Source organism: Carcharodon carcharias, chromosome 34, assembly GCF_017639515.1.
Source record: "Carcharodon carcharias isolate sCarCar2 chromosome 34, sCarCar2.pri, whole genome shotgun sequence".
Classification (NCBI taxonomy): Eukaryota; Metazoa; Chordata; class Chondrichthyes; order Lamniformes; family Lamnidae; genus Carcharodon; species Carcharodon carcharias.
Genome location: NC_054500.1, coordinates 6,729,871 through 6,756,345, shown reverse-complemented (window position 1 = coordinate 6,756,345; position 26,475 = coordinate 6,729,871). Strand labels below are relative to the sequence as shown.

The following is a 26,475-nucleotide window of genomic DNA, read 5'->3' as shown; positions in this document are numbered from 1 at the left end:
CTTTGCCCCACCTACCACTGATCTTGTATTCAGCTTCACCTGCTCCATCTTCCCCCACCACCCCTCTAAACAGTATAAATTTCATCACATTCCTACTTCTCTTTAGCTCTGAAGAAGAGTCATATGGACTCGAAATGTCAGTTCTGTTTCTCTCTCCACAGATGTTGTCAGACCTGCTGAGTTTTTCCAGCATTTTTTGTTTTTCCTTCTATTATTCTGTTGTGGCCATTCACAAATCCTCCAGATATCCCTTTCCTTTGATCTCTCTCATTATCACCTCCTTTTAGCTTGCACCGGCATCACTTTGGTGATTTAATAATCTCCACCCCATTCTATCTCTCATTACCCTGTCCCTTTTCTCTGGCTCATACAGTGTCCATTTATAAACTGTTCACCTGTAATATCGTGCAGTTCATCGAATAGCAACATGAAACTCTGTGTTTTTGTCGTCTTGGAGTCAGCCTGAGAATCTGCGGTATTTTTTTTCATTCTCTTGGCCTCTGAGATTTGCTCCATGTGCTGGAAATTATTCCTTCCTGTTTGTTTTTCCTCTGTTTACTCCGTCCCCTCAAACAATGGAATGGACATTACTTACTTTCTGTTACTCATTTTGTTTTTTCAGTTTTTCGGGAAGGATATGATTACAGTTGAAAGTCATCAGATGTTATCGTAGTAATTCCTTCTAATGTTTTGAGTTTACCTCGCCCATTATCAGCCTCCCGCTACCCCCCTGCCCCCAACCTGTTCTCCATTTCCCAGTACCCTTGCCTGTTCTGACTACGGTAACTCTAACCCATCAATTCCTTTAGGTTTGTAATGACTTTCCCTACAGCTCTAGGTTTTGTGAACTGTTGTAATGTAATTGCTGTAATGTGTGCCAGTCCAGGCTCTTTGCAGCTCACTGATAGGAAGCAGCATGGTTCATACTGACATCAGCCTTTCTGCTCTTGCATTGCTTCCAGTCACCAACATTTGGGGACTTTTTTATTCTTTATTGGGATGTGGGCATCACTGGCAAGGCCAGCATTTATTGCCTATCCCTAATTGCCCTTGAGAAGGTGGTGGTGGTGAGCTGCTTTTTTTAAACCACTGCAGCCCACCTGATGACTTCCTGGAGAGGCTCAGTACAAGTGAGCGGCTTGCTAGGCCATTTCTGAGGATAGTTAAGAGTCATCCACATTGCTGCGGGTTTGGAGTCACATTTAGGCCAGACCAGGTAAGGATGGCAGATCCTTCCCTATAGGACATTAGTGAACCAGATAGGTTTTGTTGACACTCAATGATCATTGTTACTGACTTCAGCTTTCAATTCCAGATTTCCATTAATTTGAATTTAAATTCCACCAGCTGGCATAGTGGGATTTCAACCCATGTCCCTGGGGCACTAGCTTGGGCCTCTGGATCACTAGCCCAGTGACATTTCCACTATGCCATTGTCTCTCCTGTCTGTTGCAGTCATGAGGTTTTCTTTTAAAAGAAGTTCAGAGTATGAAGTGCAGCAAGTAGTCCTCCTTGGATAATCGATCGAATAGTTAGCTTACGAGGTTGAAATTGCAGCCCAATGCAAAAGAACACTTCGATAGATCAGGATAAATGTTTCCCAAATGGCTTGGTAATAAATGTTTCCCAAATGGCTTGGTAATGCCTTGGTATTCCTGAGACACCCAAATCCAGAGGTCCTAGGTTCAGTTCCTGTTCTAATCTTAGTCCGATGCTTGAATTGATCTTAGTGGGTGGGGTAGGTAAGTAGAGTCTGTGCTTCTTGACTCAAACTGTGACACACACTGCCCCAAACGCTCTTTAATCGAACTTCTGTCTAACACTGAGTCGTGATGTCTCTTCCTGTCCCTGATGTGCCCACCAGTGATGCCAGCCTCATGGTGATATCCAATGAATACCAGATTCTTTAGCAGTGTAGCTTAACCTAGTATTGCCTTTTCAGTTTGGATGTGTAGCTGCTCACCTGGTGTCGGCAGAACTATCCCTAAAGGCACATCAATCAAGGAGCGTCAGTCGTTCCCTCTGAGACACTCTGGCACAGTGGGTTTTTTTTGTATTGTGCACACACACCCAAAGCACCCAACACCGTAGGGCAGGTCAGCATATGGTAATTCTCACATACTGTTACACTTGAGTATTTCATTACCGTGCACACTGGTGTTTCTACCACAACTTCAATCATCTGTGGGCCTGGGGCTGGAATACGTCAGATTGACTGCTTTGTTTAATGTATTGGAAGTATCTTGCTCTCTTTCCGTACACTTCAATGCAGTGTTGATGGTACTGAAACATTAAATTGAAGCCCCACCTCACTTCTCAGTTGGAGGCAAAATATCCCATTGTTTTGAAGAAGAGCAGGGGATTTCTCCCTGATGCCCTGGTCAATATTTACCACTCAGCCACCAGCATTAAAACAGAACATCTGGCCATTATCTCATTGCTGTTTGTGGGATCTTGCTGTGTGCCACATTTCCTCTGTTACCACAGTGACTGCATTCCAAAAGATGCTTAATTGGCTGGAATGCACTTTGGGTGCCTTGAGGTTGTGAAAGGTGCTACATTAATAGTTGTGTACCTTTTGTATTTGGGCGTGGAGGCAAAGCTGAGGAAATAGCTATCATGAGCTCATCCATTTCCAGAAACTACATGAAAAAATCCTAACTTAGTAATTAGGAACTAGAATAACAATTTCTGCAGTCATACAGCCATTTTCAGTCCTGTGGTTTGAATTGGGCACTTTATAATAAGTAATTTTACAAGTCCTGAGCCTAAAGAAGCTTAGCTGTATTTTTTAATGCTGTGTACGTACTGTACCAATCTCTGTTGTATAGTGACTGCCGTGTAGTTTGTTGGGTAATGGGCTGGTAATTTGTATCTCAGTTTCTTGCCTAAGAAGAATTGGACTTCAATCTTCAGTGGGAGGCGGAATCATCAAATCTTGTGAAATTGTAATTTTTCTGAGCATTTGTCTCAAAGCTGCCACAACTAGAAACTTGCTTTCCCTGGTAGAGAGAAAGCAATTGTGTTTAGAAAGATCCTTCTCATTGAGTGCAGAAGCAGCTTGGGCAGCTTGGCCACACCTGACAGTTTGGGTGCATATGAGATTATTATAGAAGCTCTGGCCAGACAGGGCTGGTCAGTGAGGTTCGACCGAAACTCGGTGCCCTGATCCTGTCCATAAAGTGGTGAGTTAAAAACAAACAACCGAGCCAAGGTCGCTTTCTGACATCATCAGTCATGAGCTGTTGCAAGCGTCACTGCTGTCTTTCACGTACTGAGGGGAGTGTCTTAGTGACGTTCCCTGAGACATGGGATAAAGCCAGGACTCAGGCTGCACCATTAACTGAGGGGGCACTCCTAGTCGCAGCAGCTGCCTTGCAGCATTCTCTTTGTTTTTCATCTGTGGCGATTGTGATCTGGAGTTGATGATTTTTTTTCCCCTGGTTTTGCCTCTGAATTCTCCGCTCAAATGCTCAGCTCTTGTGGAATAAACCTTCAAGGATTTGTGATCGCTTGTAATTGTTGAAACCATTTTCTCCTGGAGCCTGTCAAATCAGTGAGTAGTGGAGTTTTACCACTGAATGGTTTTTAATCAGACTGTTAGCCACATGGAGCAGGAATGCTCCGTGTTCTCTCGGGCAGCTGAGGTCACTAGTTGAATCATGCTTGGTGAAGCTGGTTAATGCTTTGTCCCTCCTGTATGTGTTGTGACTGAAAGCACCTGTCAAGTTAGGGGGTATGATGGGAATGTTGGATTATTTTTCTTGGCATGTTGGTGAAGCCCAATTTTTAATGCTTGTGTTCGCAGTGGCACACAGGAGGTGATAGACCTGCCTGAGCAGTGATTGTTGTACAACATGAGTCACGCTGCTTCAGATTGCATTGAGAATCTAACACCGTGGGACTGGAGTCACTGGGTAAGGACGATAGGATTCCTTCCTTAAAGGAAAGCTTGGATTTCTACATGTTTTTGTGCTCATTCACTTCTGGTTCCAACCCTCAAGTTACCAGATCTTGATTGCAATCTATCACACAGGGTTTTTGATCGAATAAATAAGGAGAAACTGCTTCCACAGGCAGGAAGGAGAAGTCACCAGAGGACACAGATTTAACATATTATCAAAAGAGCCAGAATGAGGATCAAGAGAATGCTTTTGCGCAATAAGCTGCAATGATCTGGAATGCGCTGCCTGAAAGGGCGGTGGAAGCAGATTCAATAGTAACTTCCAAAAGAGAATTGGATAAGTACTTGAGAGGGAGAAATTTGCAGGGCTTTTAGGAAAGGAACTAGTACAAGCAACAACGGACTGAATGGTCTCCTGTTCAGTATTAATTCTATGGTTCTTTTGATTTGAATTTCACAATTTGCTTCGGGATTTGAACTTGTGGCTTTTGAGTTGCTGTTCCGATCCCATAACCACCAGCCTGATGTACTCTTGTTTCATATGGATAGCAGGGCACTGGTACAGAAACAAAATACCGTGGATTTTAGAAACCTGATGCTTTCAGTGTGGAGGATATGCTATTATTATAGATACTGGACCCCGTATCCGGGAAGCTTGGGACCAGACGTGTGCCGGATTTGGGGATTTTACGGATTTTGGATCCTAGGCCTAGCATGTACTTATAATTCATAAAATAAAGTATGAAAAATAAATAATAAAAGGGTTTTATTCCAATTGCTACCCAGGGCGCCAGCTTTGAATGTAGCTGATTTTTGGGTCCTTCAGGATTTTGGATGCTGGTTAAGGGACCTGTAACTGATGCTTGTTTTTTTGTGGTTCTTTCTGCTGATGCGTGTCCCTGTTTGTGGCTCTTAGATTCAAGGCAGTGGGAAGGGTGTGGGCAGGTCTGTCCTGCCACGTGGGGTTGAGATGGAAAATACCACTCCCCATACCCTGCTATGCTGCATTGCTGTACAGAAGGTTCCCTGCGTATGGGTGTGGGGTGCGGTGTCTTGCGAAGTTATCTCAAGTACCCGTTCTGCTGAATTCTAACCTTCCACTTGTGTCGGATTGCTTACTGCGGGGGTGCAGGATTTTGCTGCTGCGTGGAAGGGGAAGGGAGTCTGACTGATCTGCTGGTCTGGCTGATGCTGAAGGCAGAAGAACCCGTTGCACCTATCACTTGTTCTAGCCATTTCTTCTTGGAATATGAGTTGGCCTATATGTTGTAACAAAGCGGGACTGGGGTGGAGGAGAGGCAGCAAGGGTCGTCAGAGATATGCTCAACTTGCTGAAAGCTTTGCTTCGTATTCTCGTCTTGTTCATTTACATCTCAGCATCAAGGGCGTCCTATGAAATATCCAAAGGGGACCATTTCCACAGCTTTGAAAGCAGAGGGGTGTTCTGGTCTCCGGGCTGTCACTGACAGTGTAGCTGACTCTGGTGCAAAATGCATTCTGCTCTCCTTTTCCACTCAAGGTTTTGCCAAGTATCTCCAGAGTTCCACAACCTTCTCCAGCCCAACAACCCTCTGAGATAGCTGTGCTGCTCCAATTCTGGCCTCTTGCGCATCCCTAATTTCCATCACTCCACTATTGGCAGCCATGTTTTCAGCTGCCTGGACCCTAAGCTCCGGAATTCCCTCCCTCAACCCCTCTACCTCTCTTTCCTCCTTTCATGATGCTTCTTAAAACCTACCATTTTGACCAAGCTTTTGGTCATCTACCCTGAAACCTCTTTGTGACTCGGTGAATTACTTCTGTGAAGGGCCCTGGGATGTTTTGTTATGTTACAGATGCTATATAAATGCACATTGTTGTTAAGGGCAGCTCAAATACATGCTTATCTGAATGAAGAGATTGCTGGCTGCAAGTTTATAATTCCTAGTTTAATGTTTCAAGTGACTGGCTTGTCCCAACATGTCTCGGTGTTGCTGTGTGAACTCGTTGACCTGGCAGTGAATGGCGTTTTATCAACCCAACAGTTTGCGCTGTTCCTGAAGGCCTTTTTAAATCCATGTTTCAGTTCACAGCTGTGTAGATGGAAAATAAAGCCTTCGCTGTGGATGTGGTTTCTGCCAGATTTGCTGCAACTTATGCTGTGTTTATTGTGTTACAAAAAAAAACCTTGAGAGATCCGCAGAAACCACAAATGGGCTGTAATGGAAAAGATGTGTCATCACTGGTTACAGGCAAGCTGCAGCAGAGCTGAACCAGCACTCAGCTTGTGCAGGGCAGGATGATAACAGGGTGAGAGACAGGTTCAGGATCACACCAGATGGAGACTGAAGCTCCCCCCTGCCACTTGGATCTTATCCTCACCATGGCTGACTGAATTGTACTAATGTGTTGGTTTGAGAACAGGCCACTGGGCTTTTTTCCGACTTATTTCCTGCACCAAGTTACACATTCAGAAAGCAAATTCCTATTGATTAAATGTGACACCTCGCTCCCAGTGGCAGTTCTGTATGAATGTTGAGTGAGTATTAGGAGCATGGCTATTGTCGTGGTATTGGATATGGACAGATAGAGGAGGGAAAGGCAATTCAACCCTTGTTACCTCATCCTTCCATTAAACCCCAGAGTGTCTGTCCCCCTTGCCTCAATTCCATTTGGATATTTCATTGTTCCTTATGATTCTAGGGTTTCCTGCTCGACATTTTCAGTCAGCACACGTCATTGTCTAGTGAGGAGCAGCAGTCCTAGCTGATTTTTCTCTCTCTCTCTCTCTTTCCCTCCTTTGCCTCTGTGCTCTTTCCCCTCTTTTCCCTATGTCCTTTGCCATCCCTGTGCTTTCTCGCTCTTTCCCCATTGCCCTCGCTGACTTCTGGTTAAGCAACATCTCAATTTAAAAATTCTCATCCTTGTTTTCGAATCCCTCCATGGCCTCACCCCACCCTATCTCTGTAATCTCCTCCAGCCCCACAACACTCTGCGCTAACTGCACGCCTTTAATACTGGCATCTTGAACATCTTAGCTGGGTGTGCCTTCACCTGCCAAGGGTCTAACCTTTGGAATTACCTCTATAAATCTCTGTCTCTCATTCCTCCTTTAAGACTGTCTTTAAAACCTGCCTTTTAGACCAAGCTTTGGGTGATCTGTCCTAATGTCATATGTGTTGGTATCAAATTTTGTTGGATAATACTCCTGTGAAGCACCTTGGGACATCTTACTATGATAAGGGGTACAAGGGGAGCAATACCTCCCTGACTCTTAGTGCTACCTTGGTACAAAGTTGAAAGTGTGAGAGTGGTGTATCAGAGAGAGAATGCTGCTGCCTATGTGCAGATAAAGCACCATATCTCAGAACAGAAGAATGTTGTGCTACTGGCATGTTCCATTTCATTGCTCGTCTTCTCAACACAAGGGAGGAGTCCCATCTCCTAGAGGTCTGACTTTGCGTGCATGAAACATTCCTCCTGCGCTGTGCAATGGTACAGTGGGTCTGCTGCAATCTGAAGGCTGTTCACATGACGAAAGGTGCAGTGCAGACTGGGTGACCGCTTTGCAGAACACCTTCGGTCTGTCCGCCAGCATGACCCAGACCTCCCTGTCGCTTGCCATTTCAACACTCCACCCTGCTCTCGTGCCCACATGTCTGTCCTTGGCCTGCTGCAATGTTCCAGTGAAGCTGAACACAAACTGGAGGAACAGCACCTCATCTTCCTACTAGGCACTTGACAACCTTCCGGACTGAATATTGAGTTCAACAATTTTAGATCATGAACTCTCTCCTCCAACCCTACCCTCTTTCCGATCCTCCCCCCTTTTTTTTCCAATAAGTTATATAGATTTTTCTTTTCGCACCTATTTCCATTATTTTTAAATGTATTTCCATCCATTGTTTTATCTCTACCTTTTAGCCTATTTTGATTCCCTTGCCCCACCCCCACTAGGGCTATCTGTACCTTGCTTGTCCTGCTTTCTACCCTTAATGTCACCTATTAGCACATTCCTTAGCTAATATCACCACCTTCAACACCTCTTTGTCCTTTTGTCTATGACATCTTTTGCTTATTTCCACCTATCACTGGCCCTCTATCCAGCTCTACTTGTCCCACCCTCACCCCTTAAACCAGCTTATATTTCACCTCTCTTCTATTTTTACTTAGTTCTGTTGAAGAGTCATACGGACTCGAAACGTTAACTGTGTTCCTCTCCGCAGATGCTGCCAGACCTGCTGAGTTTTTCCAGATATTTTTATTTTTATTTTTGTTTTGGATTTCCAGCATCTGCAGTTTTTTGCTTTTATCTTCATGAAAAGTGCAACGTGTTGGATCTCAGCAGCAGAGGACATCACAAGAGTCGGCATCTGCCATATGTGTAGAGATGTCTGTGTTAAAATATACAGTGGTGCATTTAATGTTGCACCTTAAGTGTGAAACACCCAAAATTGCTTCACGCGTTGATCATTTGTGAAAATGGCTGACTTATTCAGACAAGCTCCTGTGAAGCAATTGATGGGGCTGCTGATTAATTGTTTATTGGACTGAACTTGTTGGTTACATGGCCTGTGGTGCCTGCCTACTACCAGATGTGGAGTGGGCAGTTAATGGGACTGAGCTCACTGTCTGATTAAACTTTGGAAAGCACAGCCACCAGGAATCCTCAGGACCTCATCCATGAACAACTTGCATTTATATAACACCTTTAATGCAGTAAAATGTTCCGAGACGCTTCACAGGAGCGTTATCAAACAAGATTTGACACCAAGTTGTATAAGGAGATATTGGGACAGGTGACCAAATCTTGGTCGAAGGGAGTGGTTGTAAAGAGCTTTTTAAAGATGGGGAGAGAGGTAGAGAAGTTCAGGGTGGGAATTCCAGAGCTCGGGGGCACAGGCAGCTGAAGGCACGGCCACCAATGGCCAGAGACCTTCGAAAGGCAATTTGTTTTTTCGACATCCCAGCCAATCCCAATCTTTCATTCGCCCAACACCCAGATGTGCACCTCCCGGATCGCTGCATAATGAAGGACCCCAAACTGGGATCAAACATCAGAAAAACATTGGCTCCTTTCATCCAGCCAGCAGGAATGCTGTCGAACTTTAACAAAGCAGCTTCGAGGAAATGATGGTGGAATGATTAAAGTTGGTGAATGTTGTGAACTTGGATTTTTCAGTCTTTGGCTGAAGTGCAGCATAGGTGAGGTGGGGGGCAGTGGGGTGGGTGTTTGTCAATGAAAGTTAAGGCACAGGGTTTTATAGGGGTGGCAGGAATAGGAGCTGGTTAAAGGACATCCAGTCGTGGTCAATGGATGCTTTTTGGACAGGAGGGTTGAAATTTGCTGGTCAGTGTTCAGACCTGGATCAGCATTAAACTCTTCCCAGTTCGTGTAAATAATCTGGAATTGGGAAAGGCGGCGAACAGTAGATGGTGTGTTGTTATCTGGGGATGGGGGAGCTAAGTGATGGTACACGATTGTTAGTAGGTTACACAGATCGATGTAATTTAATGCAGCAGTATGTGTGTGAGGCTCTGCGTGCATACAGGTATGCAAGGGACTGCCCACATTGAATAGGTGAGTTAGGCTGCGCATGTAATTTAGGACACTTGCACAGGGGAGACTGAGCTGGCAGAAGGCAGCATCAGCTTGAGAAGACTCACCGTTGTGTCCAGAAGCGTCCGAGTGAGGCAGTGCTAGGATGACATGCATGGCGACTATTCAGGCAGAACGTGTAGCACATATTAGCGATAGTCACCGGAAATCAAACGCGTGGTTACATAATAAACGCTTCCTCTTGGCACCTTGTCCTCTGAAGACCAACTCTCATGAGGAAAGCTGTGTTTAGCTTTCCAGAAGTGACACTGCAGTCTTAGTAAGAGGCTGTGTGGTTTGTGTGTTTATCTCTAGGGTTAGAAGTAGCTGGCTAAGTTTTTAAGTTAGTTCAGAACACAAGGGAATGCCACAATTTTCAGTTGTGATCTTGGCTGCAAGAGTCCTCGAAAAAAAAAAACAGCTTAAATACTCACAGTTCTCCAAACACAGTATGACAGCATCTGGGGTTCAATGCTCCTGTTTTCCCTGTTGTTTGTATAGGCCTGGTTTATAATTTGTTTCATTTTTTCAACTGAAAGGCAAAGGTGAGGGGACATTAAACTACTGTTCTCTGCATTGTTTATCCAGTAACATGACCACTACATTATCTAAAGTCCTGGTAAAGACTGAGGTAGATGTTCCTATGCAAGAGGAGAGAGTGGCAGCAGGACTGTGTTTGGAGTTTGAGGAAGATTCAGAGGAGCATTAACCTCAGCAGTGTCAATAAAACACACACAGATGGGGAGGACTGTCTGTCACTGCTGATAATAGCAGATTGTTTAGTTAGTAGTCCAAAGTTCTTAGAGGACTGTAAGCCTCATTCTTGTCTCCAAATTCCTCCATGACCTTGCACTCTCCACCCCCCCACCCACCACCTGCCCATTTGTGTAACCTCCTTCAACCTCACAATCCTTGAAGATCACTGTGCTCCTCTAATTCTAGCCCCTTGTACACAGATTTTCTTAGCTCTACCATTGAATACTGCCTGTACAGTCGATTACTCAGGACTGAAATATATCAGTGTTCAAAATATGGAACAACCTTCAGCTGCCTGGGACCAAACTTCTGTAATTCCCTCCCTAAACCTTTCTGTCTCTCTCTCTTCCTTTAAGGTGCTCCTTGAAACCTATCTGTTTAACTAAGTTTCAGGCCATTTGTCCTAATATCTCTTTATGTAGCTTGGTGTCAAATTTTGTTTGATAATCACTTCTGTCAAGAACCTGGGGCTGTTTTACTGTTAAAGAGACTAAATAAGTACGAGTTGTTCTTACTGTTGCCTTGCGAGTTCACCCGTTGCTGGCTGCTTTAGTTGCAGGATAGGGTGGGGACACTTGGGGGTGGGACAGAGGTTTCCATGTGGGATGGGGAGAGTTGGCTCAGTGGTTTTGGGGGTGGAACGGTAGTTTTGGGTTGTGTGTGGGGGGGGGGGGGGGTGTTCAGTGGTTTTTTTTTTAGTCTAAACATCATTTTTTTTTTGCAGAACAAGTCGTGGAAGAAGCTGAAGACCATGGTGCACTGGTCCCCGTTTGTTGTCTCCTTCAAGAAACGCTACCCCTGGGTGCAGTTAGCAGGTCATGCAGGTAAGGCACCCTGGATACTCTATGTCAGTGTACGCTCCCCTACCTCAGCGCTTGCCCAGAGAATGACTAGCAGTGAGAGCTGGCAGCCCAGGTTTCCCTAATAGCTCACAGGGTAAACGTGTCTCCTGGGGTGGTGCTGAGTCAAGCAAACAATGAAACCTCTCCCTTTCTAGTTTGTTTGATCACAGCCTGCATCATTGGGAGTGATGGATTGTCTGGATTAGGAGGAGTTTGATGGGTGGGGGAAGGCTTCCCACTCCCGATCTCAGTTTTCATTAGCTTGAAATCGAGAATCTGCATTTGTTAGGACAGAATCAGACTCAACTGTGATGCACCCTGTGGTTGAGCAGCCTGGCATTGCTCCATTCAGCTCACTCCTGAAGCATGTCCACTTTGGTGTCAGCAGGCACTGTGGAATTGTGCAAGAGGGATGCTCCTGCTGGAGGAAGGGGAAAGTAGTGACTGATGAATGGGACAGACGGCACATGGATTCAATACTATTTCTTTTGATACTGTCCTGTGACTTTGTAAAATACTGCCAGGCTGAGCCTCCTCATCTTTCCCAGGACAGTAACCAGCAGGTTCTTCGAATAAGCTGACCAGTACACACATCTAGGGTTAATTCCACCCCAGAATAGTGAAGCTATAGTCAGGCACGTATCCTGCATCTGTGGTAATGTCCTTTCAAGGATGTGATGTCCAGCTGGGATTTCTCTTTTACTCTGTCAGTTACCCTGAAAGGAAAGCTGGTGATTAGACAGTTCCTTTCACATTCTCCGGATGCCCCAAAATGCTTTACAGCCAATGAATACAACTCTTGTGACATGTAAGAAACGAGGCAGGCAGTTTCTTCAGCGCAAGATCCCACATACAGCAATGTGATAATGACCAGATGATCTGATGATCAGTGATGTTGGTTGGGGGATAAATATTGACTGGGGGATAATCCCCCCCAGCCCCCGCTCATTGTGAAATATGGGATCGGGTGCTGTGGGATAGTTGACATTCACCCAAGAGGATTTAATGTCTCATTTGAAAGACATCACCTCTGACAGTGCAGCACTGCATTAGGACATCAGCCTAGATCTTGTGTTCATGTCTCTGGAATGGAGTTTGAACCCACAAACTTCTGTCTCAAAGCTACACGCTTGAGGTGCAGCTGTCATTAGTCCAGTTGTATTTGACTGATATTTACCATCCCTTGGGATGGGGGAGGTTCAGTAACAGACCTCCTCTTCACCTTTCAAGTAATGTCATTCCATGCTGCCCAGCCAGACACTGTCAATTAGAGGGAGGTGGTTGGAGGGTGATTGTGGGTGGGGGGGAGATTGGAATGTGGGGGTGAGATGGGTAGCAGCAGAAATGCGAACTGTTGAAGCATGACCAGTGGTGTTCACAAAGCTGCCTGTTTGTTTCAGGTAACTTTAAAGCTGGAGATTATGGAAAGATCCTGAAGAAGTACTGTGAGTGTGAGCATCAGTGTTTGGAGTCCCTGATGAAGGATCCTTTGCTGCGCCCCTATGTGCCAGGCTACTATGGAGTGGTGGACAAGGATGGCGACAGCTACAACCAGATGGATGATCTGTTGGCAGAGTTTGATTCCCCATCAATCATGGACTGTAAGATGGGGGTGAGGTATGTTGGACTGTTAACACTCAATTTTAATGCACTGAATGGGCCTTCAAGTGCCATCTGGTAGTGAGTGTGCCACTGTGTCCTTTTGCTGTAATGTCCTCTAGCCCTGTCACCCTCCCTGATCTACATAACTTCCTCTAGTCCTGTCATCCTTTCTGATCTCTGTAACCTCCTCCAGCCCTGCCACTTTTCCCAATCTATGTAACCATCTTCAATTCTGGCCTTTTGAGCATCACCAGTTTTTATCGCTGCATCATTGATGGCTGTGGCTCCTGCTGCAGAGACACTAAGCTCCAGAATTCCCTTCCTAAAACTCTCTTTTCCTCTTTTAAGATGCTCCGTAAAACCTTTTCCTTTGACCAAGCTTTTGGCCATCTGTCATAATATCACCTTATGTGGCTCATTGTTAAATTTTGCTTTTTAACACTCTTGTGAAGCACCTTGGAATGTTTTTATTAGGTTAGAGGTGCTATATAAATTTAAGTCGTTGCTCTGTCTCAGAATTTAACATCCTGATATATTGATGCACCACAGCAGGCCCTCGATCAGAGAGCTTGTGTGGATGTCAGTTAAGAAATTGGAGAAAGTTACTGTTTCGGAGCCACCCTGAATGCACAGGATCCAGATTTGATTTCCAGTCTGCGCAGTTCGTGATATTGGGCTGAGAGGTTGCGATTTGACTGAGTGCTCTTGGGGTTAGTGTGTGGAAACCCCCTCACTATCTCATGTCTTTTCTGGAAAATGTGCTCGGATGGAGGGCGAGGACTAGTTCTGATTCCCCTGTGGGCGAATAGCTTATCAGTGCTAGCTGTCTAGGTTTGCATGTGAAAAATAAGCACTTGGGCAAGATGTGGTGGGCTCATTGCTCCACAAGGGGGGCATATCCTAGAGAGAGTATCTTTGAGCGAGAAGCTGGAGAGGATGAGAAATTTCCTTTGTGATATTACCAACACCCTGTGGAGTTTTCAGATTTCCCTCCACTCCCACCATGCCTGTCCTTTGTATTCCAATGTTCCAGCCTGGATATAGCTGGCAAACCTGTGGAAACACTGGATGGCAGCTGTGAAGTAACTTTTGACAGCATCGAGGAACATTTCTGAGACTTATGAGCATGGGGTTTACAGCACGCTGGCTGTGAACCACCAGACCAGAATGCAAATGTGTGGTTTGCAAAGCAATTTCAAACTTTCCACTCTGCTGCATTTCAAGGCACGGTAGCATTGTGTCTCCTCTTAAACCACAGCTTGTTCCTTAGTTGTTAACCTGCCTAATTCTCTGTCTTTGACAGGTCCTAATCTCCAAAAGTATGAGAGGTGCAGGGAGTGCTGCTATGTGTTTAGCTGCAGCTGCTTGCTCTGTGTTACACACCTAGCTTTGTGATTCTTTTTTCACTCCACATGCTTGCTGACTTGCTGTCTCTCAATGTGCCGTGTTTACCCAGTTTTAGCACCATGTTCATACAGGCCTATCAGAAACAATCCTTTGTTGTAACAGTCAGAAATATTCCAGCCAAGAGGAGCTTTAATTAATTCTAACTCTCCTCCTTGTGCACCAGCCCTTTACAAATAGCCCTTTACTCGTAACGTCTTCACCCACCCCACCCCTGCCTGTGTCAGAACATTTCTTGCTGGAGATTCTTTCTGTGGTCACTTGACCAGCTTCCAGCCCCCAATCTGAGTCACCACACTTAGTGCAAGAACACTTGTGCATTGTAGAGTTACAGTCAGAATATTCCTGTGGCCTGGCCCTTTTTTCCCAGGGCAATACCAACTACCCCCTCATCAACCTTCCGAACTCCACCCTACACACATTCCAGCTCATTCGGCATGGCCTTCAATAAATAGAGGACAGTATCTCCAGTTTTCAAAGACTCCCACTCCTGCCCTATCCTCCAATTCTTTCAACCCCTACTCTGACCTCGGGGGAACTCTCTCCACTCATTGATGGCTGAGCAGTCAGCTGCTGTGGCTCTGCTCCCTCCTCAACAGTTTGCCTTACTGCTTCTCTCTGATATATAAAAACCACATGAAGACTCACCTTCTGGATCACGCTCTTGATCATTGCACCTAATTCTGGTTGCTGCTCCAGGCTTGTCCCCTGTTAGTGTCTCAGGGGATTTAGCATGTGCAACTGCCACATCAACAGTAATGTGTATTTATATGGCACCTATAACATAGTAAAAGTACCCAGGTGCTTCACAGAACCTACTCACACCAGGAAAGGATTGGCAGACTGGGTCTCGTTTCTCTTTTTTTAAAAAAAGGCTGAGTGGGTAACCTAATCGAGGTCTTACAGAGTGAATGTGGGGAAGAGCATAACTAGACGCCATCAATATAAGACAGTCACCAAGAAATCCAGTAGGGAATTCGGAAGAAATGTCTTTACCCAGAGAGTGGTGAGAATGTGGAACTCGTTGCACAGTGGGTGGTTAAGTGAATAGTATAAATGTATTTAAGAGGAAGCTATACAAGCATATGAGGGAGAAGCGAATAGAGGGTTATGATGGTGGATTTATATGAGGAAAGATGGGAGGAAGCTTGAGTGGAGTAAAAGACCAGCATGGACTGGTTGGGCTGAATGGTCTGTTTCTGTGCAGTATATCTAATGTGATGTAATCAGTCAAAATTTGACACTGAGCCACATAAGGAGATATTTGGGCAGATGTCCAAAAGCTTCATAAAGGGATGTTTTAAACAGCGCCTTAAAAGAAGAGAGAGGTAGAAATATTGGGAGGGAATTCCAGAGCTTTAGGCCTTGTCAAATGAAAGCATGTCTGCCACAAGTGGAGTCATGGAAATTGAGGAATGGCAAGAGGCTAGAATTGGAAGAATGCAGAGATCTCAGTTTTGGGAGGTACTAAGATTGAGAGGGGTAATGAGAGGTGATACGAGATTTGAACAGGACAGGTACAATAGCTATCTCTGTGAATCGCAGTTAATGTTTTTTGTGCTTGTTTTGTCCATTTATATTTTTCTGACACTGGATTCCAAATTTGCTTTTGAAGGACATACCTTGAGGAGGAGTTGACCAAAGCTCGCGAGAAGCCCAAACTGCGGAAAGACATGTATGAGAAGATGATCGCAGTGGATCCAAACGCACCCACACAGGAGGAGCACGAGCAGAAAGCTGTTTTAAAGCCACGTTACATGCAGTGGCGGGAGACGCTCAGCTCGACTGCAACACTAGGGTTCAGGATAGAAGGCATCAGGGTAAGTGGTGAGCTGTATGTACCAGTCAACATCCAGCACTGGCAAGGACATGTCGAAGAAACATAGGAAAAGCAGTGGCATGGCTGATTTGTGACCTAACTGCATATCCCAATACCTTGGTCACAGATCAGCCATGCTACTCCTTTTCTTATGTTTCTGGGATGAGGGGCTTATCCTATGAGGAAAAGTTGAACAAGTTGGGCCCATACCCCAACCTTTGCCCCATATCCCTTAATACCTCTGGTAACAAAAACCAATGTTGGTTTTAAAATTAACAACTGACCCAGCATCAACTGTAATTTGTGGAAGATAGTTCCAAATTTCTCTCATCCTTTACGTGTAGAAGTGTTTCTAATTTCACTCTTGAAAGGTCTTGCTTTAATCTTTTGACAATGTCACTTAGTCCAGGACTCCCCAACAGGTGGAAACAGTTTCTCTCTATCTATCCTATCTATTCCCCTCAATGTCTTTTCTGGGATGAAGGGCTTATTCTATGAGGAAAAGTTGAACAGGTTGGGCCCATACCCATTGGAGTTTAGAAGAATGAGAGGTGACCTCATTGAAGTATATAAGATCCTGAGGGGTCTTGATGGGGTGGATACCGGGAGGATGTTTTCACTTGTGGGGGGGTCTAGAACGAGAGGACACAGTTTAATAAGAGATCTCCCTTTTAAGACTGAGATGAGAAATTTCTTCTCAAAGGGTTGTTAGTATGTGGAATTCTCTTCCCCCAGAGAGCAGTGGAAGCTGGGTCATTGAATATATTCAAGGCTGAATTAGATAGATTCTTGATAGACAAAAGAGTTGAGGGTTATGGGGGGCAGACAAGAAAGTGGAATTGAGACTACAATCAGATCAGCCATGATCTTATTGAATGGTGGAGCAGGCTTGAAGGGCTGTATGGCTTACTCCTGCTCCCAAGTCCTACGTTCCTATCTTGAAAATTTAGACCCAATCACTACTTAACCTGCTAAATTCCAAGAAATTTGTTTGTTTGTGTAATGTCTCCTCGTCATTTAACTTTTGCATTTCAGGTCTCATTGCAATGAATCTATGTTGTACTTCCTCCAAGGCTAATATATCCTTCCTAAGGCGCAGTGCTCAGGACTGAGCATAGAAATGTTAGCTAGTCACAGAATGGTTTAGGGGAAGTTAACAGGAAAGGAGATAGCATGACATGGGGGACCGTGGTCATCAGTCCCAGCTGCAGGGCACTTGTATCTGTTGTTGATTGTGCTCAGATCTCCTGTTAAAGATTTCTTTCATTCCCCCAGAAGGCTGATGGCTCCTGCAGCACAAGCTTCAAGAAAACCAGACTCAAAGAGGAGGTTATGGAGGCACTGGAAGATTTTGTGGACAGCAACAGAAACATCCTGGTAACTATTTACCTTTTGTTATTACATTTTTTCAGGTATCAGATTCTCAGCATCGTTTCAGAGATCAAAGTTTCCCCCAGATTCTCTCTCTTTCAATAGTCTGAGTAGTTTAGGTTGGGCCTCCTCCCACCACCCACAATTAGGCTGGTTCCTTTATCCTAACACTGGGTCCGTGTATCACTAATGTTCCTGTTCTATTTGCAGAGAAACTACTTGACACGATTGAAAGAACTGAGGACAGCGCTGGAGGGCTCCGAGTTCTTCAATACGCATGAGGTAATGTGTTTTCCCTGTCCGCCCTCAGCTTAGTGTACAGAGCTCAGTCAGCTAAGATCACTGTGCTTCTAAAACAACTGCCACAACAAAAGATTACAGTGGAAGATGCACAGCAATCCTAGCAGCAGCTGGAATGGAAAAATAAACCTTCAGGGTTTGTGACACTTTCAGAATCGAAAACATCTGTCCAGATGTTAAAGGAACTGCTATCTCTGATTTGTTTTTTATCTGGTTATCTGGGTGTCTCGTACCTCTGCCTAGTGATCCTGATTTGGGCTTCTCTGTGTGTCAGTTCCTAAGGATGCTGAAGTGTCAGCCTGAGACTCCTAGTCTTTGGCTTGGGGTTAGCGGGGAAGCTGCTGCTTTGTGTATCTCCATTTCATGTCATCACTCTGTCCATTTGCTTATGCCAGTGTTTGAGGCTTGGCAACTATTGGTACTGGTTTTTGGAGTATGTTTATTGCCCGAGACCCCTCGGTGGCTGGGAAGGAGTAAGAGTGGAGCTGGGGTGTGGGTGGTTCCCCAACACTTGCAAACTCCACGTATGCTGAAGATTTCTCAGCAGTTGGATTTGGAGGCTCTTCAGTCTGTTGATGGCTTCTACACGTATCAGATTCCCAGCTGATTAAAAAATAATGTCACTATGCTGGTTAACCATGGAGTGCATCACTGTCACCTCGCCACTCCCTCCTCTAGAGTCCATTTGAGTTGGAGCTCAGCTGTTGGTTCCCTTTGCTTCTTTCACCCCTTTCTTCCTAACAGCACCGTGGGTGTACCTTCACCATACAGACTGCAGTGGTTCAAGGTGGTGGCTCACCACTTCCCTCTCAAGGGCAAATCAGGATGGCAGAAAATTTGGACCAATAACTAGCCACATCCTGAGAATGCTTTAAAAGAGTATTATCAATTATCTCCCGGACAGTTTGGACTGAGATGAGGGGAAATTTCTTCACTCAAGAGTTTGTGAATCCCCAGAGGGTTGTGGATGCTCCATCATTGAATGTGTTCCACTGAGATCGATGGGTTTTTTGGGGCTACGGGATCAAGTGAAATGGGGATAATGTATGAAACTGGGCTTGAGTTAGATGATCAGCCATGAAATTATTGAATAGTAGTGCAGCTTGATAGGCTGAATGGCCTACTTGTATTTCTTCCAATTGTAGCATTTTCTGACTACTGACTGTGGAATTGTCTCTCTCTTTGTTCCCTTGTTTCCAGGTGGTGGGAAGTTCTCTCCTCTTTGTCCATGACAAGTCAGAGCTGGCAAAGGTTTGGATGATTGACTTTGGGAAGACAGTGTTGTTACCCAACCATGAGACACTGAACCACAGGGTGGCCTGGGTGGAGGGCAATCGGGAGGACGGCTACCTGTGGGGGATGGACAACCTCATAAACATTATCAACCAAATGGTGGAGGGGTGACTGTTTCTGGCAGCCCTCAGGACTTCCGTTCTCAGCTGGCCAAGTCTGCTGCTTTGAGGATGACGCACTGGCCCTGGCACAGGGAGTGAGGTGGTTGGACTCTTTCTGGAAACGACTTCTTCCCTCCTCAACACCTCTGACAGGACCTGAAGCTCGGTGCAGTAACCAAGGAGGGACACAGTGCATCACTCGTTTGGGAGGGTGGTCCAGGGCAGGGAGGGGGTGGTTGGTGGTGTCGGTTCTAAAAACGGGTGATGAAAGCTGAGCCGAGAGCATGCTTGTGATTTCCGGGGTTTGATGTGCTGTGATCAAACTATAAAGCTGTCATTCCTGAATACTGTGCCAGCCCTCTGACCTCAGCAGGGGAAAGTGGGAAAGGGGAGTTTGAACTTTGAACTATGGGCACTGCTCCCTGTGGGTTAGTGCAGAGCAGACACCATGACTGGTGGAGCCAGTGAACACTTTTTTTTCCAATGTGCAACTCGAGCAGAAACACTGGACAGAGGCCGAGATGTTTCTAATTCATTCCTGAGTCTGTTCAATGGTTTTAAAACTGCAGAACAGAACAGCAGTAAAACCCGCCAATCTTTCACTGACACAGGGACCTGTGGCTCTTGTACAGATTAGAAATATTTTTCCGTTCTTTCTCAACTTGCCACATCAGGCCCCAAATGATATGCTGTCACTCAACCGAATTTCCCTGTTGGCCAAACCCTCCCACTCCCACCCCAGCAAGATGGGTTCCCCACTGCACTGATAAACTCGGGAGAGACCCCCAGGCAGTTGGGGGGGGGGCGGTGAGGTGAGGGCCCCTGGACGGGGGATGCTGAATGAAAACTGGGTGGAACAATCCATTGCTAGTCTTCCTGAAACTCAGGTGAGAGTCAAACACTTTTTTTTTTAAAAATTGAAAAAAATCTCTAAACCTGCCGTGAACACAAACTGGGGAGTGGGTTAGCTGAGTAGAAATAGAGAGGGTCCATGCAGCCAGTTTCATTTTATTTCAATCTGATTCCGCAATCAGCTAGCCACACTGATTTGTCCTTTCTCTGCAGTATCTCTGTGTCCAGGAGAGTGCACCCCTTGCACTCCGCTGTTTAGACTTTACTAGCGGGACAGGATTGTGCACCAAGTCCTGTCTCATGATGATGTGAGGGCGTCTTATCAAAGGAGATTGGTTAAGAGTGGGGCAAGGGAGCTTAACCATGAGTGCAGAGCTTTCTTGATCTAGTTTCTGCTCACTCCTGGAATGTGGTGCTTGAGGGCTGGGGCTCCGGCCTCAAACAGTAAGAGAATGTCAGAGAGCAGGTGAGCCCCAGAGGACAGGGGGTAGGTAGTAAGTGCTCTGTGTGGCCTTGCCACTTACAGCTCACTGTTAGCGTGGCAGTCTGCCCTGGGCAGTGCCATTAGATTGGGTGGATGGTGCCCCTTGCAGCACAGGTATGGGTGTAAATCATAGAGCAGGGAATGAGGCCATTCGGCCCTATGCATCTGTGTCGGCTCTTTCCAAGTATTTATCCAATTCCCCTTTTAAGGCTATTATTGAATTTTTATCCACCACTTTATCAGGCAGCACATTACAAATCCTGACTCCTTGTTGCGTTTAAAAAAAAACGATTTTCCTCATGTCGCCTCGGGTTCTTTTGTCAGTTACCTTAACAGGTGAAGCCAATGCCCCCTTGTGTTCAGGGTCCGAAGAGGTGCAGGTCTGTAGTGGGATAGCCAGAGTCTCTGCAGTTTCCACATTGCTCATGGTGGCACGGCTGCTGATGACCAAGGAAAGACGTGCCGAAACTCAAGAGCAAATCATTCTAGCATTCTGTAGGGCATGGTTTAGTATTAATCTACTTGAGTGTGGAAACAAGTATAGAGTCAATGACACTGACACAGGGGATCTGGAAGGCAAGAGTGGATTTATACTGTGCGGTCTCTCCTTTGGGATCTGTTTTTTGACTGGAGAGCGAAGCAGATTTGATCTGACGATTTCTCCTGTTTCTGATGCCAGTGCTGCCCCACCTTGCTACTTCAACAGGGTATAAAGGCCCCAACAAACTGTGACACATTCCCCAACACTCAGGAGATGGGATAGTTCCTGGAACGTTACAATCATCTTGTTGGAAGGATGGTTCTGAGTGCTCAGAGTTTAGTTCTGGGAAAAGTATCTGGGTATGCTGGACTTGATACCTAAGGGCCTGTTCTATAACAGTGGAGGGTCAGTGATTCCAGACGGGGGAGGGAGGGGGATCTAATTGCCCAGTGCTGCTATTCACTAATTCAGGGAGGCAGGTGCCATCTGCGGCCAGGCTTAGAAACTATACGTTTAAAAATTATTCTGCCCTGACTCTGGTTCTTCCAAACCCTCAGGACTTGAGAATTTGGAATGGGAAGCGCTCCTGGGAATGCCTCCCACATGATTGCAAAGTGGGAGAAGATGCATCATCTGCAGGTTCCAAATGTTCCCAAAGTGTTAACTGAAACCTCTGAATCGAGGCTGAAATAAATGGACAAGTGGGGGTTCTGGGAGATGGTGGGTGGCGGGGGGGCAGCTGAGTGTGAATGGGTCTCCTGTCTGGAATGCAAACCTGGATGTTCCCGGTTCTGGACTGGCTGCAGTATTTCGATGCGTTTTACTGTCCCGTGTTTCAGTCTCTCCCGAGTCTTTTATGAGCTGAATCTCAGGCTCTGGGAAATTCCCATCATTCAGTACACAGGGCAGCAGACTTGGGACAGTTAGGAACATGGTTCAACCAACAGAGTCTTGACCCCCAAAGGCAGATTTTAATTCCAGGTTTCTGCAGCTGGGGATTGTTGCTTTCTGTGGATGAGTAGTTTTAGACCTAGTTTAAATCCCTTTCCAGCAAGGTGTTTTTATTGAATTCTGTGTAATATTCCAGGTGGCATTAGAATTATTTCCAAGAAAGGTCAGATTTTCCCTTCATTCCACTCCGGTCCAAAGCAGTTCCCGTGAACTCCTGGCACTATTTCTACAGGGATTTGTTTCTGGAATTTGGTTGTAATCAGTTCTGGGCCCGTACTTGCTGCAACCTCAACAGGAATTTAATTAATTGATCCTGGGAGTAAACTGGATTTTTTTTTTTAAAGACAGAACGACCATCTGTGCCTCTATCCATTTAAGCCTGTATTCTGCCCCTCTGTCCAACAGGACAATGTGAAACTGGGACCAATTCCTGGACTTTCCTGTGTGGTATAGGTGTAAAAGGAGTGACGGCGTCCTGTGGGTGCTGTGGAGAGGGAAAGCTGCCCTCAGCAGCAGACAGGTTCAGACCAGCCCAGTCACTCCCTGTCTCTGCAGGGCTTCTTCAAGCTTCATTTTAGAACTAAACCCATTTGTGGTACATCAGGGACCACAGTAGCAGCAGAAACTCAGTATGTTCACTTAAAGCAACTCTGAGTCTGCAGCAAGTTGCATCTTTATGTTGTCCTTAATGTACAAATACCTGCCTAAAATGGAAAGGGAAGAACAGACACTGGAGATATTTGGGGCGGTGACTAAATTTTAGAGATCATCTCCAATTGTCCCTTTACTGAGGTGGACCAATTTCCACCAGCTCTCTGCCCCAGTGTGAAAGAGGCCCGAGGGATCCCTCTGCCCATGTTTTAACTGGCTTGGAGAGATTCCTTCTCTCACAGCCCAGCTCTGAATGGGTAGGTTTGTAGTTGTACAGCAGGAAATGTGTCTCAGCCTGCATCTCTCCATTGAAATTCCGGTGACAGCACTGAAATATCAGAACAAATTAATCCTGTTGATGGTATAATGAGTTCAGTCATTGTAAATATTTCTGATGTCTCGCCTTGTTCAGAGGGCTCCTGCCTTATATACGAAAATCTGTTGTACTATATGGATCTGTGTACATTGAATCTTAACTGCAATGTGTCTTAACTGAATATGTTTCCTGCTGTATACCTTCTTCACCTTTCTGGCCAAGGGTTTTATATCTAATATTTGGTTCTGGTCAGATGCTGAGGGAACGGCTGCAGAATGGGAAATTAACCAGTTGAGCAGCCTGTATCGTGGTGGAACCGTTTTTATTTTAAATCCTGGAAGCTCTTTTGTTCTTTCATGGGATGTGAGCATTGCTGGCAAGCCCAGAATTTGTTGCCCATCCCTAGTTGTCCTTGGTGCTGAGTTCTTGGAGGACTAACACATCATTTATTTTTAAAAAGAATGGTAAAATGTATCCCCGGGACTGGGGTGTAACAGGGTCGTGTCGGAGAGAGAGGGAAGGTAGGGTCTAAACCCACCTTGGGTTTCTCCTTTCAGGGCCATCAGTGACCTTGGCACAGGTGGTCAGACTTGATGTGATCTCTCTCTTTTCCCCCATGCTTTCTCCACAGACAGCAGGAAGAGAGTTATTTAACATTAATAAGCCACAATTGCAGTCACAATTTGAAAACCTTGTGTTCAGGGAGATGAAAGCACAGAATGCTACCTGGCCCCTAAAGTATTAATTTAGTCCGGTACACTTTTGGAAGTGTTTTCCTCCAAGTCCTCACTGCCGTTGAGATTGAAAGGTTTGAGAGTGTTAGATTCTGCCTGCCCCTTGTCAGGTCATGAGTTGCAGTTTGGCACTGGTACTGAGTCAGGTCTCTTAGTGCTGATCAGAAAGAGAGTGTGCACCTTGGTGCAGAGTCCGCCTGACTGAGCTACAGCTGAACATAGTCAGGACAGATGGAGGGAGGTTCACCTCAGTTGTTGCAGGTCTGACTGCGCTCACCAGCATTGCAGAGATAGCAGGGCCCAGTGCCCTGAGTACTGAGAGCTTCCCAGAGTCTCATTGTCTGCCAGGTGAATGCAGGGAGAGTAGAAGAGCATAAGTCCTACCCTCAGACTTTCACCAGTCAACGAGTGTATTTTGAGTGGATTCTGGTTTTGAGATTCCTGCCAGTAAAACACTGATTGGGACATTTGACTAGCTAACCAGACTGATCTAAAGTCCCAGCACAGCTACCTGTGCCAGACTGTCCAACTCTCTTCCAGTTTTCGTTATATTTCCTGCAAATAGAGAGCCCAATCCCCTCATTTGAGGTCTCGTCTTCCGGCTCCCAATACACACAAGCACACGTTGTTTACAAAGCTATCCTTGAAAAAGTGTTAACCCTCCTCTTTATATCTTTGTGTTTATGAACAATTGCTGGAAAATACTGGAATTTGCATGTTTTTCTAATTTATATTGCATTAAAATTGTATTGCTGGACTAATTTGCATACAATGTTAACTAGCCGATTCTTTGTCATAATAAACCTGCCTCTAGTGGGGATTTCTACATATTTACACACGTGTCCATCTGTTTCATATTCCAAAAGGTTTTAATTTGCTATCAGCACCTTACTCACTCCCTCAGGCACAAAGCCTACCCAGACTGTCCCAGTGAGTGCAGCCTGGAGCTCGTGCTCTGAATTTTGTCCAGGATCCAATTCACTATTCAGCTGTGGGAACCATCCCACTTTTATCCGACTAGTTGTGCAAAGCCAATACAACAATCTATCTTATTGGCTGGTCTTAAACATTTAAAATTATTGGTGGACAGTCTAGAGGGGTGATGAGATATTTTGTTTCACTGGGATGGGGTTAGATTCAGAGTAAAACGCTCCCTATATAGTTCCCAGGACAGGTACAGCACGGGGTTAGATACAGAGTAAAGCTCCATCTACACTGTCCCCATCAAACTCCCAGGACAGGTACAGCACGGGGTTAGATACAGAGTAAAGCTCCCTCTACACTGTCCCCATCAAACTCCCAGGACAGGTAGAGCACAGGGTTAGATACAGAGTAAAGCTCCCTCTACACTGTCCCCATCAAACACTCCCAGGACAGGTACAGCACGGGGTTAGATACAGAGTAGAGCACCTTCTATATTGTCCCCAAAGCCTATCCACCACTTACAAGGCACAAGTCAGGAATGTGATGGAATACTCTTCACTTACCTGGATGAGTGCAGCTCCAACAACACTCAAGAAGCTTGATACATCCAGGACAAAGCAGCCCGCTTGATTTGGCACTACATCCACAATCTTTAACATTCACTCCCTCCACCACCAACGCACAGTGGCAGCAGTGTGTACCATCTACAAAGTGCACACCATCTACAAAGTGCACTGCAGCAGCTCACCAAGGCTCCTTAGACAGCACCTCCCAAAACAACTACTTCCACCTAGAAGGACAAGGGCAGCAGGTAAATGGGAAAACCACACTACCTGGAAGTTCCCCTTCAAGCCACTCACCATCCTGACTTGGAAATGTATTGTCGTTCCTTCACTGTCACTAGATCAAAATCCTGGAACTCCCTGCAACATAAAGGACTACAGCGATTCAAGAAGGTCACTCAAAAGTACCTTCTCAAGGGTAATTAGGAATGGGCAAAAATGCTGGTCGAGCCAGCAATGCCCACATCCCATGAACAAAGAATAAAAACTTCCAGAACAGGTACAGCGCTGGGTTAGATACAGAGTAAAGCTCCCTCCACACACTCCCCATCAAACACTCCCAGGACGGGTACAGCACGGGGTTAGATACAGAGTAAAGCTCCCTCTACAGATTTGTCCAACCCGTGGGCCCACGGCCAGATTGTGGCCCCAGAAGCCACCGTACAAAATGCCGTTAAGACGGGTAAGTGAAGTTGAAGATTCTGCAAGGGGTTGCTCCTCCAATCACAGGCTGTTACTTGCGGGTGTTTGCTGCTGATAGGCTCATTAGTGAAAGAGAAACAGTATCTGATTGCAGGAGCAGTGAAGACTGGCGGTGGTAAGAGTGTTGGGGAGAGAGAGGGGATGCCGGACTAGGGAGGTGAGGAAGAAAGATCGTGGGGCCTGGGTGGGGAGTGAAGCGAATCTCTACTGTGTGTGTGTGTGTGTGTGTGTGTGTGTGTGTGTGTGTGTGTGTGTGTGTGTGTGTGGGAGGGGGAATGGGCGCGAGGGGGAGTGGGGGGAAGGATGCGTGCGAGAGGGGGAGTGGGGGTAGAGGGCACGAGAGAGGGGGGAAGAGTGCGTGAGAGGGAGAGTGCACGAGAAGGAGAGAGAGGGAGGAGAGAGGGAGGAGAGTGCACGAGAGAGAGGGAGGGGGATTTGTTTCTTTAACTGGTTCATTGACATGATTAGTGCTAACAGACACAATTCAGTGCTACTATGCAGTGAGATCGACACAAACTGAAGGATGAAGAATTCTAATGTAAATTGATTGATAATAGTTTTTATATTCTTTTGTGGGGATGTGGGCATCACTGGCAAGGCTGGCATTTGCAGCCTGTCCCTAATTGTCCTTGAACTGCTACAGTTCACGTGGGCGCGGATACACTCTCGAGTTCCAAGGTTTTGACCCAACATTAGTTATCAGGCAAACACGCAGTCAGCTTATCCATAAAGGGTATTGGTGCAAAGTTAGGTTACAGTATAATAAATGAGAAAAGTAGAAATCCAGCAGGGGAAGATTGCAACCATCTTGGATGGTGACTGAGAATAAATATGACAGTTCCCCATA

At 45.8% G+C, this 26,475-nt stretch overlaps 1 protein-coding gene across 1 annotated transcript in view; it reads left to right on the top strand.

The window, feature by feature from the left end:
* The window catches only part of LOC121272533 (inositol-trisphosphate 3-kinase C-like), a 59,043-nt gene extending 34,770 nt beyond the window's left edge, over positions 1 to 24,273 (top strand). The window contains exons 2-7 of the mRNA XM_041179151.1: positions 10,963 to 11,062; positions 12,481 to 12,697; positions 15,702 to 15,906; positions 17,181 to 17,282; positions 17,487 to 17,558; positions 18,777 to 24,273. Coding sequence (XP_041035085.1) covers positions 10,963 to 11,062; positions 12,481 to 12,697; positions 15,702 to 15,906; positions 17,181 to 17,282; positions 17,487 to 17,558; positions 18,777 to 18,980 — 900 coding nt within the window. The 3' untranslated portion in view covers positions 18,981 to 24,273. The remainder of the gene's footprint in view (positions 1 to 10,962; positions 11,063 to 12,480; positions 12,698 to 15,701; positions 15,907 to 17,180; positions 17,283 to 17,486; positions 17,559 to 18,776) is intronic.
* The last annotated feature ends 2,202 nt before the right edge of the window (positions 24,274 to 26,475 follow it).